This window comes from Brassica oleracea, chromosome C5, assembly GCF_000695525.1.
Source record: "Brassica oleracea var. oleracea cultivar TO1000 chromosome C5, BOL, whole genome shotgun sequence".
In the NCBI taxonomy this organism is placed as follows: domain Eukaryota; kingdom Viridiplantae; phylum Streptophyta; class Magnoliopsida; order Brassicales; family Brassicaceae; genus Brassica; species Brassica oleracea.
In genome coordinates this window covers 12754632-12771417 of record NC_027752.1, presented here as the reverse complement: position 1 = coordinate 12771417, position 16786 = coordinate 12754632, and the positions used below count along the sequence as shown (strand labels likewise).

General features: G+C 33.5%; 2 protein-coding genes across 2 annotated transcripts; both read right to left on the bottom strand.

The window, feature by feature from the left end:
• Nucleotides 1-686: 686 nt before the first annotated feature.
• Nucleotides 687-3130, bottom strand: LOC106293481 (endoglucanase 4). The gene is made up of 6 exons (XM_013729157.1): nt 2870-3130; nt 2383-2790; nt 1948-2040; nt 1594-1867; nt 1294-1457; nt 687-1199 (listed from the first exon to the last, which is right to left on the bottom strand). Exons 1-6 carry the CDS (start codon nt 3083-3085, stop codon nt 876-878), a joined length of 1479 nt encoding a protein of 492 aa, XP_013584611.1. The 5' UTR covers nt 3086-3130; the 3' UTR covers nt 687-875.
• Nucleotides 3131-14613: 11483 nt separating this feature from the next.
• LOC106344544 lies at nt 14614-15420 on the bottom strand. The gene has a single exon (XM_013783907.1). It carries the CDS (start codon nt 15418-15420, stop codon nt 14614-14616), a length of 807 nt encoding a protein of 268 aa, XP_013639361.1.
• Nucleotides 15421-16786: the final 1366 nt, after the last annotated feature.

Sequence of the window (16786 nt, the reverse complement as noted above, 5' to 3'; positions counted from 1 at the left end):
TAGTTTTATTGATGCATGTTATATATTAGTGCTGCATGTTTTAGGTAACATTTTAATGATGCACGTTTTTTAAAATCTCCATTATTAAAATTATGCAGGTAAGGATAACTCATGAATTTTTTTGGTTGATTAAATGACATTATGCCCAAATTTATTTAAGGATATTTCATTAAGGTAACTGAAAAAGACAAACAATAAAATAGGAAGTTTAAATTCATTTAAGCATATTTCATTAATGTAACTGAAAAGACAAGTAATAAATTAGACAGTTTTATTCGTTTTATGATATTTCATAAATGCAACTGGAAAAGACAAAAAAAAAAGAGTTTAATTAATGAAGTAAGAATATTTTCGGGTACTTCTTTTTAATAATATAGATGATTTTTTTATGGGTCAGCACACTGCTAAAAATCATTTAGATTATGTCATTCAAATCTACGAGAAACACCTTCAGACCGAATTTAAAGTTAAGATATAGTTGTGGTTCAAAATAGTAAATATCTCAAATGAGCAATTGTGTTCCCCAAACTATTCTCTTGAACTAGATGACTCATAACCTTGTAATTTCTTCTTCCTTGCAATTTAAATAAAATGCTATCTAAAAAAATAAGAAGTACGGACATGTATCATCCATAAAGCAAGGCATTTCAGCTACTATTTAATTCCAAATTACAATTGATCATTTGTGTGCTACATAAACATGTATAGTAAAAATAATGTTTTGTGAGTAATTCCCCTATCGGCTGAATTCTCTTGGTGTAGAAAACTAATAAACATTCAACATCTGGTAGTTTAGGGTGGTGACGAGTTATCAGCACACCTCTAGACAAAATCTTGACAAGCAGACTACTATTCATCATTATGCTTTGGGAATATTAAGCATGGGCCGAAAAGTAACTAAGAAGGCCCAGTAGAGGTGCGTTGATGTAAGTCGTGGGCTCAGTCAGCTGAAAGTACGGCCTTGAATCAGGAAAATCGTCAGTGACATTAGGCCCACCAACGACAGCGCCAATTAACAAGTTAGGGTTAGGGTTCGGGCTGAGGAAATAACGAGATCCTTCTTTGCACCCTATGCGAGCAGGATGATCCACGACCGAAGGAACCGAGCTTCCACGATGGTGAATCCTCTGTGGAAACCTCGAACCATACCCAACCATGTACGACATTTTCATTGGATTATCTCCTAGTATGTAGTCCACCTACATTAACGTACGACACAAGCACAGAAAATACTATTATGTTCACTCCATCTCGGTGCTGAAACAGGGAAATGTAAGAATGTTAATTAGTTACCTGTCGCTTGGCTACTTGACGGAGAAGAGCTGGAGAAGCTGAGAATTGGCCACAAGGCACCACCTTCTTGGCGTGACTTAGGTAATTAGAATATGTTAATAATAGAAATGACAAAGATGTTACATGCTGCATGTTACTCCCTCCACTTTTCACTAGTAATCCTCCTGTGTTTGTGTTAAATTACCCAGTAAAAATCAAACATGATGAGTACAAATAAAGTCACTAGAGAAACTAGTTTATTTTTATTTTTATTTTTTTGAAACAAGAGAAACTAGTTAATTAAAACTTTTTTTATTTTACCTAGTGAGTATTCCACTTGAGGGTGAGAAATCCCAGGCAATAAAGAACAGATAAACTCGTCAGCGTTTTGCTTAAAGCTCTGAAAATAATCTGCTTTTCCCATTAAGACCATTTTGGAGATTAAGACATTAATCCCAGCATGTTTGTTATCCCAACCAAACTCGTGAATAGTTTCTCCAGCTCTAAGAATCTCTTTGTTCTTCACAATATACAATCTATATACTCGTTTCTTCGAAGCTTTGTGTAGCCATGCCGCTCCCCAGAGCAACTCATCCTGCACGCACACTCATCTGGTTAACGTTTTACTTCTTTTGATTATGAGATCTAATTGTGGTAATTAAAACCTTTAGTTACCTCGTAACCGTTGAAATTGCAGTAAAAAGGACATACTGCTTGGCGAAGACTATCACTGTACGCTCCTCTGTACTTATTAGCGAACGCAAACACCTACATCCATGATTTAATGAATTAACATTTTGAAAGTCATTAAAGAAAGCCAGATGTTGACCAAAACAAACAAATAAATAAAAACAAAGTCAGATTTTGTGGTTTTTATTTATTTATTTATTTTAAAGTGAAGTGCTTTATAGTTAACAGTAGCGTAAATTGCATGTTTGTCAAAATTTGTTAGAACAAGAAATCAAAAGTGTACGGATAATAAAACATAAAAGAGAGCATTAATCACGCAAGCAAAGCATAATTATCTGTTTAAACTTTTGGACAAAGCATGCAATTTTTGTTAAAAAAGAAGAAAATTAAGAACGTTAAAGTAAAATTAAAGTAGAGTACCCTTGCTGCACGGTCCAGCAGGCGTTTGGAGTATGCTGGATCGCGTTTCGCAAACACGATCGACGCGGCGGCTAAAGCGGCGGCAGTCTCGCCAGCGACTTCAGAACCAGGATGATCCTTGTCGACTTTGTAAACCGTTCGTAGCGTGTCCATGTCCTCAGGACGTTCCCAGCAGTTGTGGTCGGAGTAAGCGTCTCCGACTTGTACGAACACGACGCTGGGAATCGCAGTCGCTTTGAGGAGGTAGTCCGTTCCCCATTTGATCGCTTTCACGGCGTTTTCTAACTCCGGTCCCATCGTTTTCCCGAAGTCTATGACGCTCCATGACATCATGGTCGTCGTGAAGGCCATCGGGAAACCGAACTTCACGTTGTCTCCGGCGTCGTAGTAGCCTCCGGTCAAGTCCACCTGAAAATAAAAAAAACAAATATCAGTAAAAGATTGCGAGTTATTAATAAAGAGAGGGTTTTGAAGACGGTGGACGTACGCCGGCGGAGGAACCGTCTCGTAATGCGGAGTCACGGCGCCACTTGAGGCGTTGATCTGGTGGCAGCTTGCCGGAGCGTTGACCTTCGAAGAAAAGGATGCTCTTCTTGAGAGCGTCGCGATAGTCATGTCCGGTGCAGATCTCCGGTGAAAGTAGAAGCATAACGAGAATAATCGCCGCCGCCAGTCCCGACAAAGTTAACGATTTTCCCGCCATTTTTATAACTCTTGAGTTTGGTTCTGTTCTTTTTTTATTTGTATTTGTAATATATAGCGGGAGAGATATGAAAGACTCGTTGTGCGTAGGCTCTTTTATACTCGAAAAAGAAAGAGTCATTTGGGATTCCACGAGACAAGTGACAATGGATAGTTCCTACGTGGATTTAATTGATTGGACGAAGGTGGACCATGTTGGGTAGATACGGTTGATCGGGTCGGGTTGTGACCCGTGATTGACGAGCGATTCCCAGTAATTTAGGCTTTTTAGGGTATACGTAAAGATTTTTCCGTATTGCCCTATCCATGACAAGTTAAACCAAGAGTTACGTCTTGATATACTAGTTGTTTATAGCAATTTTCAAAACTTATGTTGGTCATATCATTGAACCGGTTCAACTCAAACATACGCTATATATGATTAAATGTATATAATGCATGTATTCATTATACTTGGAGTAATGTGCCGAATTCAACTCCGCTAACCAATCATCATATAGCTTAAACAATCAGAAAACTAATTAGAATTCAAACACATATGATTTAAACCAAAACTTAATGTTTAACTTCAAAAATGTTATTCCGTAATATTGTCATATATTTTTTATCGAATTATTGAAATTATTTTAATCCAAACAAATATGTATAACTTTGTTCCTACATTTTTGAAATCCAACAAAAAAAAAGAGTCTAAACTTGAGTCATACAAACTTACATGACCATAAAAATGCCGTTATAATGAAAGAGTGGGAATGTTATAAATTTGAGACAGAAGAGAAGAAACGTTGACAATTTGACATATAGTATACTACGTCTGTTCCTAAACGTAAGATTTTCTAAAGTGTTCACGTTTATTAAGAATTCAATAAATGTTTATAATTTAATTTTTTTTTTACTTTATTATACATTTTCTAATAACTTTTCACCAATGAAATTTAATCAATTCAAATATTTTTATTTAATGTTTTTTAAAAGTATAAAAAAATATTTTAAACATATAGAAAATTTATATTTATGGAAAAAAATTAAAACATCTTACTTTCGAGAAGAGAGAGAATAAATGAGACGAGATAGCCATATTGATTAAGATACGATTTGCGTGGAATACGAGGTTGACTTGGAACGCGCGGGATGTTGCAACTTGCACAAACTACAAAGCCGGCGCATTTAAATCTTCCTTGTTCAATGCGCCATTCAATATTTTCCACATTGTTTTCTTTTTTCATTTTCCCGAAAAGAAATGTAGAGCCAAATTTATTGGGAAGTCAACAAATTAATATACGGTCTTTTATGTTTCAAAAAAAAAAAAAAATACGGAAAAAAGGGAAGGGGGCTAATTGAAGATGTTGTCAAACACAGCAGAAACTTTATAAATTAACAATGTTAGAATTTTAAAATTTTATTAATTTATAGAAATATAATTTAAAAAAATTTCTTTATTTAGATTTATTATTTTAATATATATTTATTCTAAGATAATTGTTATTTTTCAAATTTGACATTTATATTCATTTCATTATATTATTTGGTGTATATAATATATATTGCATAGAACTTAAATGTGTGTTTTAGAAATAATACTACTAAATCTAATCAAAAATATATTAAGTGTTAAGAAACTATAAATATAATTCAATTTTGAATATAAAATAAATACTATAATAATAAGTTTTTACTTATATAAAATATGTATACATATAAATTATTAATTTATAATTTTAATGGGACCATATATTTACGTAGTATTTTGTTTTTTTTAAATATTATCTTATTGTTTTATTGATTTGTGTCAAATTTTGAACTGGTCTAAGTTAGGACCGGCGAAATTTATTAATTTATAGAAATATTAATTTATCGAGTATTAATTTATATATGTTTTACTGTATATAAACACATTGAAATATAGGGTGTGAATACATGACAAGGACAGAGAAATTCGAAAGGGAGGGGGGCTAATTGAAAATGCTCTTTATCCTTTTGTGGATCATTTTTCTCATTAGTGATCTAAAGATTCTACAGCAGTCTTTAATAGAAGAACATAAATATTGTTGATCTTGAAATATATGAAACCTCCAACGGAATGAGTGACGTATGAATCAAAGCTGGTCCAATCATGCAGGCCATAGGCAAAATAGAAGCTCTGAAACATAAGACAGATGGAAAGTTTGTTTTATTAGTAGAGAGCAAAAGTAAAGGTTATAGACCTTACGCAAGTTTAGATTTGGTGAAACATGTTGTTTATAGACCTATATACATCCATAATTACAGTTTGTTAATTTTTGATGTGAATATAAAAAGTCAAATTGTGTGTTTCTTTTAGTGCAATATTTTGAAGTAAAGTGCTTCCTAATTCATAGATGTTGGTCAACAAATTAGAACTAAGGGAAATCAACAATGTACGGAAACAAATTACAATATTCAAAAACATAAAGAGAATATTTCTCATGCAAGCAAAGTATAACCAATTGCTAAACTTTTTGACAAAATTACGTTTTGTTTTCTCCCTTTCATTCGTTTGAAAAGAAGAAATTGCTAAACTTTGGTTTAATTTAACTAAGGGCCTTTAATTTAATTTGGGTTTAATGTCAGTGGAAGTAGTTAAAGTTTCCATCATCGGAAGTAGTTTACATTCCATCATCTATGTGTCTCTTAACTTTTGGTCCTTCAAGACAATAATTTAAGCCTTCAAATCTCCAACACTAGGAGAAAGAGAGACGATCAAAGGAGTGAAACGATTGCCACTTGGAATCATTTAAAATATAAGATCCAGCAAAATGCTAAAAGCACCAAAACTCATGCCCGCTTGGTAACAATGAAAAATCTTAAAGAAGCATATCTAATTTCGAACTCATACACACAATAGAGAACGATTGGCCCGACCGAAAAAAAAGTATTTGCGTCCCTGAGCTCTTCACCATGTTTTAGACATGATGAGTTTTATACTTTTAGTGTATTATGATTTGTAACATTTAGATTATTATATACTAGGGTGTAGCCCGTCCTACGGGTGAACAAATAATCAAATCTAACAAATTTTTGAAATTTTAGTTTAAATAGTATTAAATATTACTGTTTTTTTAAATTACTATCTATTTTATTATTCCATTTAGGGATTATATACTTGTTCGACCATTAATGTTTTTCATGAAAATGAATTTGTTTTATTTTTTTAAATGGTTTTCTAATTTGACTATGATAATAAGAATAATATTAAAAAAAACAATTGCGGTTGATTGTGTTAGTTTATGTTATTTTTCCTTTTATATGTTTGTTATACTTTTTATTTTATACATTTTTATTTAAATTGTTGATTTATATGATATATCCGATTCACTGTAATAAAAAAATATTTTAAGTTAGGTACACACATAAAAATCTAATACTTTTTGATCATTACTGTTTGAATATATATATATATATATATATAGAGTATGTATATATTGTCATATTTGAAGATCGATAAATCATGTTAACCGAAAAGAACTAATTAGAATTTTCAAAATGAGTTACAAAATTTTTATCCGAAGAGTATGTTTACAATGATTGTATCAGTATAGAGAGCTTCTGCTCGATGGGGGAACAAAGTTCATATATGCTGCTTGTTCTATCGTTTTCCTGCTTAACCATGCAAGTTATTTGAATTCTTTTGTTGCAATGCCGGTAAAAGCTGTGAAAGAATTTTACTTGTATCAGTTAACTGTTAACCACACACTGAAATTTAGTTAACAGTTTTCAGTCAACCTAATATTATTGGTTGTTTGTAGAATACAATTTGGTTGCCGTTTGATGCTGAAAGTATAACTGAATGTCTTAGACGTTCACGGCAGCTGAGGGTTCAGATCAGAAAACTAATGTGCATCCAGGTGTTGTTTCCTTCTTAAAACCATAAGGAAAGAAGTGAAATTGATTTAGATATCTTCTCATGATTTTTGGTTAGAGGTGGGGTGTTGGAGAGAGGTAAAAAACCCTTACGGTTGAATTGTTAGTGAAGATCTTTATAAATAAAGTTGACTTGCCTCTCTCCACGTGCCGCCACGTCAGCAAAGAGGAGGAGACATTTTTGGACACGTGTCACTCTTAAACACAAGCTGAAATTGCGTTTTGTTCCCAATGTTTGTACTAGGCTTTCTGTTGCCGATGGACTTTGTAAACAAATTTTTTTATTGCAGATGGACTTAAACAAAATGGAAAAAGACGTCAATATTTAGGTTTCCTTTTCCTCTGGTTCCTCTTCTTCTTACGGACTAAACTTTCGAGATGGCTTTCACCTCCCCGTAACGTCTAAAACGACCTCTTCCATCCCACAGTAACAGGCTGAAGGTTACAAGGTGCGACGATGGCCACCACAACTCAAACGAGATCGAGAAGAATAGTTTGTTCTAACAACCAGTTACTGTACATCCGAGACGATCAGCAATTAGTATCAAACGCAGAAGAATGAATCAAAATTCAGATCGTAAGAAACAGTTATAAAGTCTAAGAGATCTAGACATTTGATATACCTTCGGTTTAGTTTTCATATGTTGACAGGATTCAATCAAGATGGCGGATTACAGACTCCAAGGCGGAGAGGAGTTTCAGAGGAGGCGGAGCAGAAGCTCCGTGGTGATTACATGTCGTCGTATTTTGTGAAGTTGAGGCCATTGGATTTTAATCCTAACCAAAGCTGTAACTTTCTCAGCAATTTGGCATTGTGTAATGAAGCGATGCAAGTTGCGCTAGCAGTGTGTTTCAAAGAGTCCGGCTAGGCAAGGCGGTTGTTGATTCAGTTGAGAATGCAATATTGTTTATCGGATCCATGGCAATACTTTTTGTCACACATGATGAACTTATTCACATATGGAAGCGATGAAGCAGAAGTTCTTACACATGATTAGCAGCGAATTTGGGGGAAATAACATGGAAGAGCTCCATAGAGTTGTCTATGATCAAGTCTTTCTTCTCATTCTTTGACTTGTCAGGTACCGTTTCTTTTTTCACTTATCATGTACCTTCTTCCTGTAAAAATATCAATCTAAAGTTGCAGAGAACTTATCCATGTTGGTACCTGTTGTGTATTCTTTATGTTTGGATTTTTTCAGATAACTCCTGCTTATCTACCATCTTGCGAGAAACATGGATTACGCTTATCAGAGCTGTTGTTCTGTTGGCAGCCAGGTAAAGAAAATCAGTTGCTTATTTAAGTTACACCTATTACCATTCTCTATTGTTGCTTTAATTCTTAAGATCTTGTCTGAAGGCTTCACATGGTTATTACGTTTCTCCTGATGCAGAGTCTAGAGATTTGCAATCTATATGAATTTAGTAATGCCAACTCTAAACTTATAACAGTATTGACATGTTCAAAATATATTTTACACTTGTGTTTTCTTATCTCAAAAGTTGCTGAAAAAACTAAGTTATGATGCTTAGATCTCTGAAGTGCATCATTGAAAACATGTGGAGAAAGGGTCAGGGATTTTTCGGCTTCAGCAAGCCCGGGCCGAGCACTATCTAAAAGTGATGGTTGTCAAAAGCTGTTTTGTTATGTTGGAAAATCAGTGTCCAATAAAAGTCTCAAAGTATATATTCTCCAAGTCATACTCCAAACATATTTTCTTATGTATTTGCCCTTTTTAGTTCATACTTTAACATGCAGCAATGGGAGGGCCTGGTGGAGTTGCTGGGTTTAGAATCACAGATCTCTGGCAGTCTTGATTTTCTTTACAAGTATTAGTAATCGATCTCTTCTGCTTTCTGCGATAATGATTTTTGGTTCTGTAATAACATATGAGCTCACTTTTTTCCTTTCATTTGGCTGCTTTAGACTCGATGTAACTTATGATTCTAATGATTTAAATTCCCGTCAGCTTATAACACCACATTTATGTTATTTAACGATGATCATTAACAAAACAAACAACCGCCAACTACACTCATCTTCACTGACGGTCTTGAGAACACACACATCAACAAGATTCCAACTTCTACAAAACTCTTCTCGCCTTCAGCTACAAACTATTGCTTTGTTCTTTATCTCTTATAAATCTTGCATTACAGTTTATCAAGGAAAAGAAAGCCTGAGATTGCTCACAGATCAAGAAATATTTAATAGAAAATTATTTTTGGGCAATTATCTTAAATAGATTTTTTTAAAGTTTTGTCACAAAAATAGACCTCAAAAACTAAAATGACCAAAATAGCATTTTTTATTTTGAAAATTTTAACATTTTTTTTTATTTTTAAACCCTAAACTCCACCCCCTTAACTCCAAACCCTAATGTGTAGATTAATTAACCCTAGGAGTATAAGTGTATATTTACTTCTTTTGATAAAACATTTAAGTCTATTTTGGTCATTTTTATTTTTGAGGTCTATATTTCTGACAAAAACCTTTTTAGGTATATCCTAGGGAATTTCTCATTATTTTTATTATAATATTATATATGTAAATAAATCATATTTGTAATTAATAATTATTTATATTGGTATTACATAAAATAATAAAGTGTTATATTTTTTTAGCAAAATAATAATAATAATAATAATAAAGTGTATAATTTAAAATCACACAAAAGAATTTTATTTGTATGATTAATATATATCTGTAGTATTTTTGGCACAAATATATATAATTTTTTGGCAGAAATATTATGCTAAACAAGTGTATAATTTTTCACAATATTAGATGTGACATCATGATGGACAAAACCAGTATTTCGACCTTATATATTTACAACAATAATTAAATGCAATTGAGAGCACTATAATTTTAATTTTGTATCTAAGTTAAAACAATAAGAGTTCATTGATATATACTGAGTTGATTTTTCTTATAAGAACAAAAAGGTTAATGCAAAATTAGTCAACAGAGTTTTAAAAATATATAATTAGCCAACAAATAATAATTTAGTGACAATACATAATATAATTCAATAATGTAAAAATTCCAATAATAAAATAAACTTTTATAAAAACAAAAGGGTGGAAAATTTGTTTATGATATTGTCTTTTTAGTTTCATCGAGTTTAAATAAAATTAACAAGAAAATGATTCAACCCAAAACCCAAAATTAACACATAATTATAACAAAAAAAATTAAAAAATTCAAAGTTGAGAAAATAAAATAAAATATGATATAATAAAAAAAAATATATAACACACAAAATAAATGTGATTTTTTTAAAAAATTTCAAGCATAAATTTAATATTTATATAAAATAGTACATATATGCAGAGTCTAAACGGAAAACCACATTATAATTTTTTTTGACAAGAAACACATAAAATATAAATAAAAGTAGATGACTTAACAGAAAATATATTAAAGACTAATCCAGCAAAAAAAGAACATAGCTCTATTAAGCCATCTTAACAACCTCATTAGGAAATTTAACTTGACTCAACAAAATAAAGTTAAATATTTTACCATCAAACAATTTCAATAGAAAGAAGTCATGATAAATAAACAAGAATAATGATTCATACATAATAAGTAAAATACTAATTCAAAATTATGATGCTCTCTTACAAATCCACACAAAATATAAATATTTATAGATAATCTTGATAAAAATTAAAAATCTAACGTAAGCAAACAATCAATTCATCACAAACCATTGATTCAATAAATCAAACACTTCTGAAATAAATGGTCTTTTAAACAAAATATTACAAGAAGCCAAGAAAATTTATAACTTAAACTCACCATCTATAAAACATAGGTATAACACCTTACGCTGCTTACAACTTTGAACTCACACAAACAACCAAATAATGAATAACGATATGCTTCTTTCTTATGAGTTCTCTCACCAGACAATTAGTCACAACCACTTATTATATTCTAGTTTGAATTAAGCAACTTCAAAACAGAATAATATACTACGGTCGCTAACCAATATCAAATTGATCAAAAAATATCATTTTCTTTCAACATATTTTTATTTTCATATTTTGAGCATATTTTCTTTACTAAGACCATAAATAAATTGTAAATTCATCTGAAAATAACACATATGAATCCGGCGCGTAGCGCCGGAATACCACTAGTAATTAATATATCTAACTGACTACTTTCCTACAATGCAGCGTGAAGAACTCTAATCGACAGGTGCATAAAAAAAATCTGATTAACCAATTGACTCTTCTGGTGACTGATACATAAAGTAAGAAATATTTTGTACCATCAACATATTATTTAGAACAGATGGCTGCTGCTGCCATAAAAGCTTGATTGGCTAATAAAGCAGCAAGTGGTGGAGAACAATTTAGTGTAAATTAAGTTCCAAATGTTAATATTCATCTACAACAACGCTGCACAATGAACTCTAAATGCATTTTCAGATGCTCAAGTTCCTAATGCCGGTAATAGTCCTGACGACATTCTGACCCGAGTGATGTGACACCTCAGGCAACAATCTCGTGGGATGATCCTGCACCTCCAGAGAAGTCATGATCGGAGGTAATCCCTCCTGATCTTCGAATCTCACATAAAAAATGACACCATTGACCTGACAAACCTTTCCGATCACACCTTTGCCACCGCAATCATATGTCTTCTTCGCCTCATCTTTAGCTGGAGCAGACGATTACGCAGCCGATGAAGAGGTTGAATTTCCTGCGACGCGACCGAGGATGTCCCCAAAAAAAAGCAGCGCATCGACCTGGGGAAGGAGACGGGAGCCCAGGGTCGGCTTACGAATCTGGCGGCAGATCTGGCGGAAGATGAACGGAGAAGTGATGATAACTCTCTGAGACCCCATGAGTTTTTTTTTATTTTTTGTATGAGTGAGAGGAAATGCTAGGGTAAGTACAAAACCTGAATCTGGAATCGAAGCTTTACTATGTCTGGAGATTGAGATTTCTTAGCAGTGTGGCTTTTCATCGCATAGAAGAAACACATTTATACTATTGAGCTTCAAACGGTTACCTTTACTGGTAATAACATGTTTAATTAATAGATAGTGGGATGAGTAGTGGATTCAAAATAAATGTGAGATTAAAGGGATGTAACACCAAAACGGCTGAAGTTACATAAGATGGCCGGAGTGTTAAGGAGACGAAGAGTGAAGGAGGAAAAGCGGAGTTTGTATGTGATCAGAATAAGAATAGCCCTAATAAAAGATGGGCCATGTGATATTTTATGGAAAAACCCAACAAACACACAAATAAAAATACAGAAGTGCTGAGCCCATATAGAAAGAATGATGTTTGTTCAACGAAAATAATAGATGACAGGTGTCCCCTTTTGCCCTATGCACTTTGTTGATGTGGCTTCATAAGGAGAGAAAAAAAGTCCCCTTTATTATTATAGATTTGCAATTTTACATTATGAAACTGGGTGCTAGAGAATCAGCATATTTAGATAAGGGGAATTTATTGCTAGATCTTCCGAGTTAGTTTTTAGTGATACTTGAAAAAGCTATAAAGTCTGATTTTGAAAACCATGAGATCTAAGACTGCAACTGGATTGTTGATTTTTAGTAGGCCTGGACATTTTATCCGGATCCGAAGATTCAATCCAAAACCGACCCGAAAAATCCCGGTTCGGGTAGGAACCGAACTGCTATTTTTATCCTACTGGGTCTTGTTGTGGAGGACCTGCGGGTCTTGGACCCGATCCAAACCGAATCCAAAACCTGATGGGTACCCAGAATACCCAAAACTTCTAGTATATATTAGGTATATATGGGCGTTTCAGTATATTTTTAGAGTATGGGTATTTTTTTAAGGTTTGGATTTGGGTTTTGGGGCATGGTTATGGGTTTCAAGTAAACTTTTAGATTTTAGAAAATATAATTCAGATAATCAGATAAAATTTTGGGTACTTTTCATGTCTTCGGGTCAGATTTTGGGTAAAATTTCAGATATTTTTCGGGTATTTAAATATTTTCAGTTTTTTTTTGTGTTTTTGGATTTTTCTAGACTTGACCCAAACCGAACCCGAACCGAAAACTTCTAATTATCCTATTGAGTCCAACTATCTAAGACCATAACCGGCCCGGACCCGACATGACCCGAACCAAACCCGAACCGACAAATTTTAATCACCTATTGGTTCTAAATATCTAAGATCCAAAGGACCCGGACCCGACAAAATCTGACCTGAACCCGATCCGATGACCCGAATACCCAGACCTAATTTTTGGAATGTAATGACTTATTTCATTAATTCCAAAAAAAAATCACCATTTGACATAAATGAAATAGAATACTCATTCCATCAATTCCACAATAAAATAAGTAAAATGCAAAGATGAATGATCCCATAAAAAATTTGGTTCTGAATGAATATAATGAATTTCATTCCATTTTTTGATGTATTCCATTCTTATAATTCTATTTATTTTAATTCCACCAATTCCTTATTATTTTACCAGTTACAGCCTATAAGTATATATCAATACGACACAATCATGGTAGACATGAAGATTGTAACTGTATTCCAATTTTTTTGGAATGCAATGATGTGGAATGGTTGATTCTATTCATTTCACATATTTTTTTGCTATTTACTTTTTTTTTTATCAACAACAAACTTTATATTAGAAGCTTGGTTCAGGCCTGAAGAGTGGCCGGTTCAATACAAAGTGCAATTGGTACGTCCTGTCGACATGTGTTTCATGCGGTAATCACGATTCATCCAAACGGTGTAGTCGGCTTTTGTCTTTAGTTTTTCTTTTCTGTTTACCAATCTGTGAGAGTATTTATGTCTTGTTTTTATTCGTGAAAATCGATCAACAGGAATTTTTTTTAGTTAAAGGGGTTATTATGTTTCTTAGACCACGATTAATCCGGAGTTCTTAGAGTGAAGTTCTTAGCGGAAGTTAAGAAACTGTTTCTTAACTTCCGCTAAAAATTTTATCCTAAGAACCATGGGTTAATCATGCACTTAGATGCTACGAATAAGACTTTTTTTTTCCGGTAAAACTACGAATGGTGTAACTTATGATTTCACACGTAGTACGAAAGATACTATATATATAAGCAAAACAGAAGATACTCATAACTTAGAGCATGATTAATGGGGAGAGCTGGTTCTTAGATTTTTTAGTTAAAAATTAAAAGACAGTTTCTTATATTATGTTAAGAACTCTACCTTAAGAACCCCGCATTAATCATGCTTTTAAGTCACATGCATGCAAAATAATTTTTTTGATTGTTAGAGCGTGATTAATGAGGATTTTTAGCGGAGTATAAAAAACGAGTTGGTCCTTAGTTTTTTTAGTTAAAAGGTAAGAGACGGTTTTTTATATTCCACTAAGAGCATGATTATTGGGGGGTTCTTAAGGTGAAGTTTTTAGCGGAATATAAGAACTCGTCTCTTAACTTTTAACTAAAAAAACTAAGAACCAGTTTTTAAAACTCTTATTTAAGAGCCAGTTTTTATTTTTTTAGTTAAAAGTTAAGAGGCGGATTCCTATATTCCGCTAAGAAACCCACCTTAAGAACTCCCAAATAATCATGCTCTAAGAACTCTATCCAAACAACCCCACTTAATCACGCTTTTTTTTTGATCAACAACAACCTTTATATTAGAAACTTGGTTCAGGCCTGAAGAGTGGCCGGTTCAATACAAAGTGCAAATTTAGCTAGCGAGTCAGCCGCAGAGTTCTGCTCTCGCGGAATAAAGGAAAGCAGAAAAAACATAAAACGGGAAGATAGATACTCGATATCCATTAAAACTCCATAGAGCTCCATTGGAAATTTCTTCGAGTTGACTGCTCTAACGAGCACTTGAGAGTCGGATCGCATCCAGACGTTGGGGAGGTTAGCAGCGTGTGCTGCACGGATTGCTTCCCGTAGGGCCAAGGCCTCTGCGAGGAGTGGTGACGAGACAAAAGAAGAAGCAGAGGAGCCCGACACTTGTGGCGAGGTAGTGGTGTTGCCTAGAATCCATCCCAGGCCTGCCCGCTTAGTGGTTGTAGTCCAAGCTGCGTCAGAGTTACAGAGCGCTGTCTCCGGTGGAAAGGATATAGATGGTAGGTAGGAAGAAGCTCGTGGTGGAGAGTCGGGTTTTTTATCCTGAGCCAGCATCCATTCCCTCGCATTGCATAAGGCGTTTGTTACAATAGAGATGGCTGGCGATGTTCTGTTCTCGAAGAGAAGCCGATTCCTAGCAGTCCAGATATTCCAGCATAGCCAAGAGAAGAAATCAGATGCAATACCCGAAGGGGGAAGACAGACCAGTCTCGAGGCTGCGGTGAGGGCGCTGTGAACTGAGGTAGAGCTGGTGAAGTCCGGGTTCGGTTTGATGGGGGCTAGGGCCCATACTTGTTGGGCAAAAGGACATTCGAAGACAAGATGGACTCCTGTTTCAGTGCCTCCGCAGTGAGGGCAGTTGGTGTTAGTCATCATGCCTCTTGCTTGTAGGTTTGCTTCATAGTAGGTTTGCTATTTACTATGAATAGAATGGAATGGTCATTCTACCAATTCCAAAAATAATTAGATAAAATACAAAGATAACTATTATGTAACCAATTCGTTCATGAATTTCATTCTATTTTTTTACTGTATTTCATTCGTATCATTCCATTTATTTTTATTCCACTAATTCCATATTAGTTTATTAGTTATAGCTGAAGTAGATCAGTTAGATATGCTTATTCGGCTATGTACCCATCGGATGCTAGATCAATGGTTCTTAGATATCTCAAGCAATATCAAGCATCCAATGAAAACTTGTAAAGGTGGCCATCTATCATCAGTACATTCTAAGTTGGAACCTTTACTTTAAGAAATAAAATATCGATCGAATTCTCCGGAATATTACCAATAAATTTCCGTTAGCTAGAACAGTTGGTATCCACACATTGTCGTTTTCTCGTTTGTATGTATCTTTGCTCCGGAATTGTTTAACACAAAGTTAGATGCTACTCATAGCTTTCGTCCCATTTAAGAGAGCTTGCATTTTTATTTCACAAACAAAAGCAATACACACAATTTCAGCCTGGCCCATTATGCATATGGACACAGCCACAAATATCAACTTTTTCCAAAACCCATCAAAAAAATTCATAAGGTATTAATAGGGCTGTTCAATATGGTAAAACCGAACCGGACCGAACCGAACCGGACCGAAATAGACAATATGGTTTGGTTTTGATATATACCATATAAACCGAATGGATATAATTTTATAAAAACCGTAGGATTTGGATATGGTTTGGTATATAACCGATTAAACCGAATAAACCAAACAAAACCGATTAAAAGTAGAAACATGTAAATATGTATCTATTTTATAACAATACATGAAAATCTATTTGTTATATAAGTTAAATTTGTGTTAATAACTATTACCATAATGTTATAGTAATAAAGAACCTTATATAATTTGTAAAACACTTGAACTATAATTAAATAACAATACATCGCAATTCAAACATCTTATTTTCTAAGTCTTCTTTTGATTTTTTTTCTTTATTTTAGTCTTCACTAAATTAATACGAAGATTATAAATTTCATGGACAATAATTAATGAAAAATTTTCACAACTTTTTTCTTATCTGTAAACAAACAGAGTTTCGTGTTCAATTGAAAAAGCATAACTTTAATGAACACTAAATATAGAAGAGTGGTAAAACTTTTCTTTCATGTGTCTGTTTTGTTTCATATTTTTATTTTCAAAATTTCAAGATTTGATTTTAGTTATAGATTTGATTATTTTATTTGATGGTAGAAGCATTTTTACTTTTTTATTCATTTATTTGAACATGTA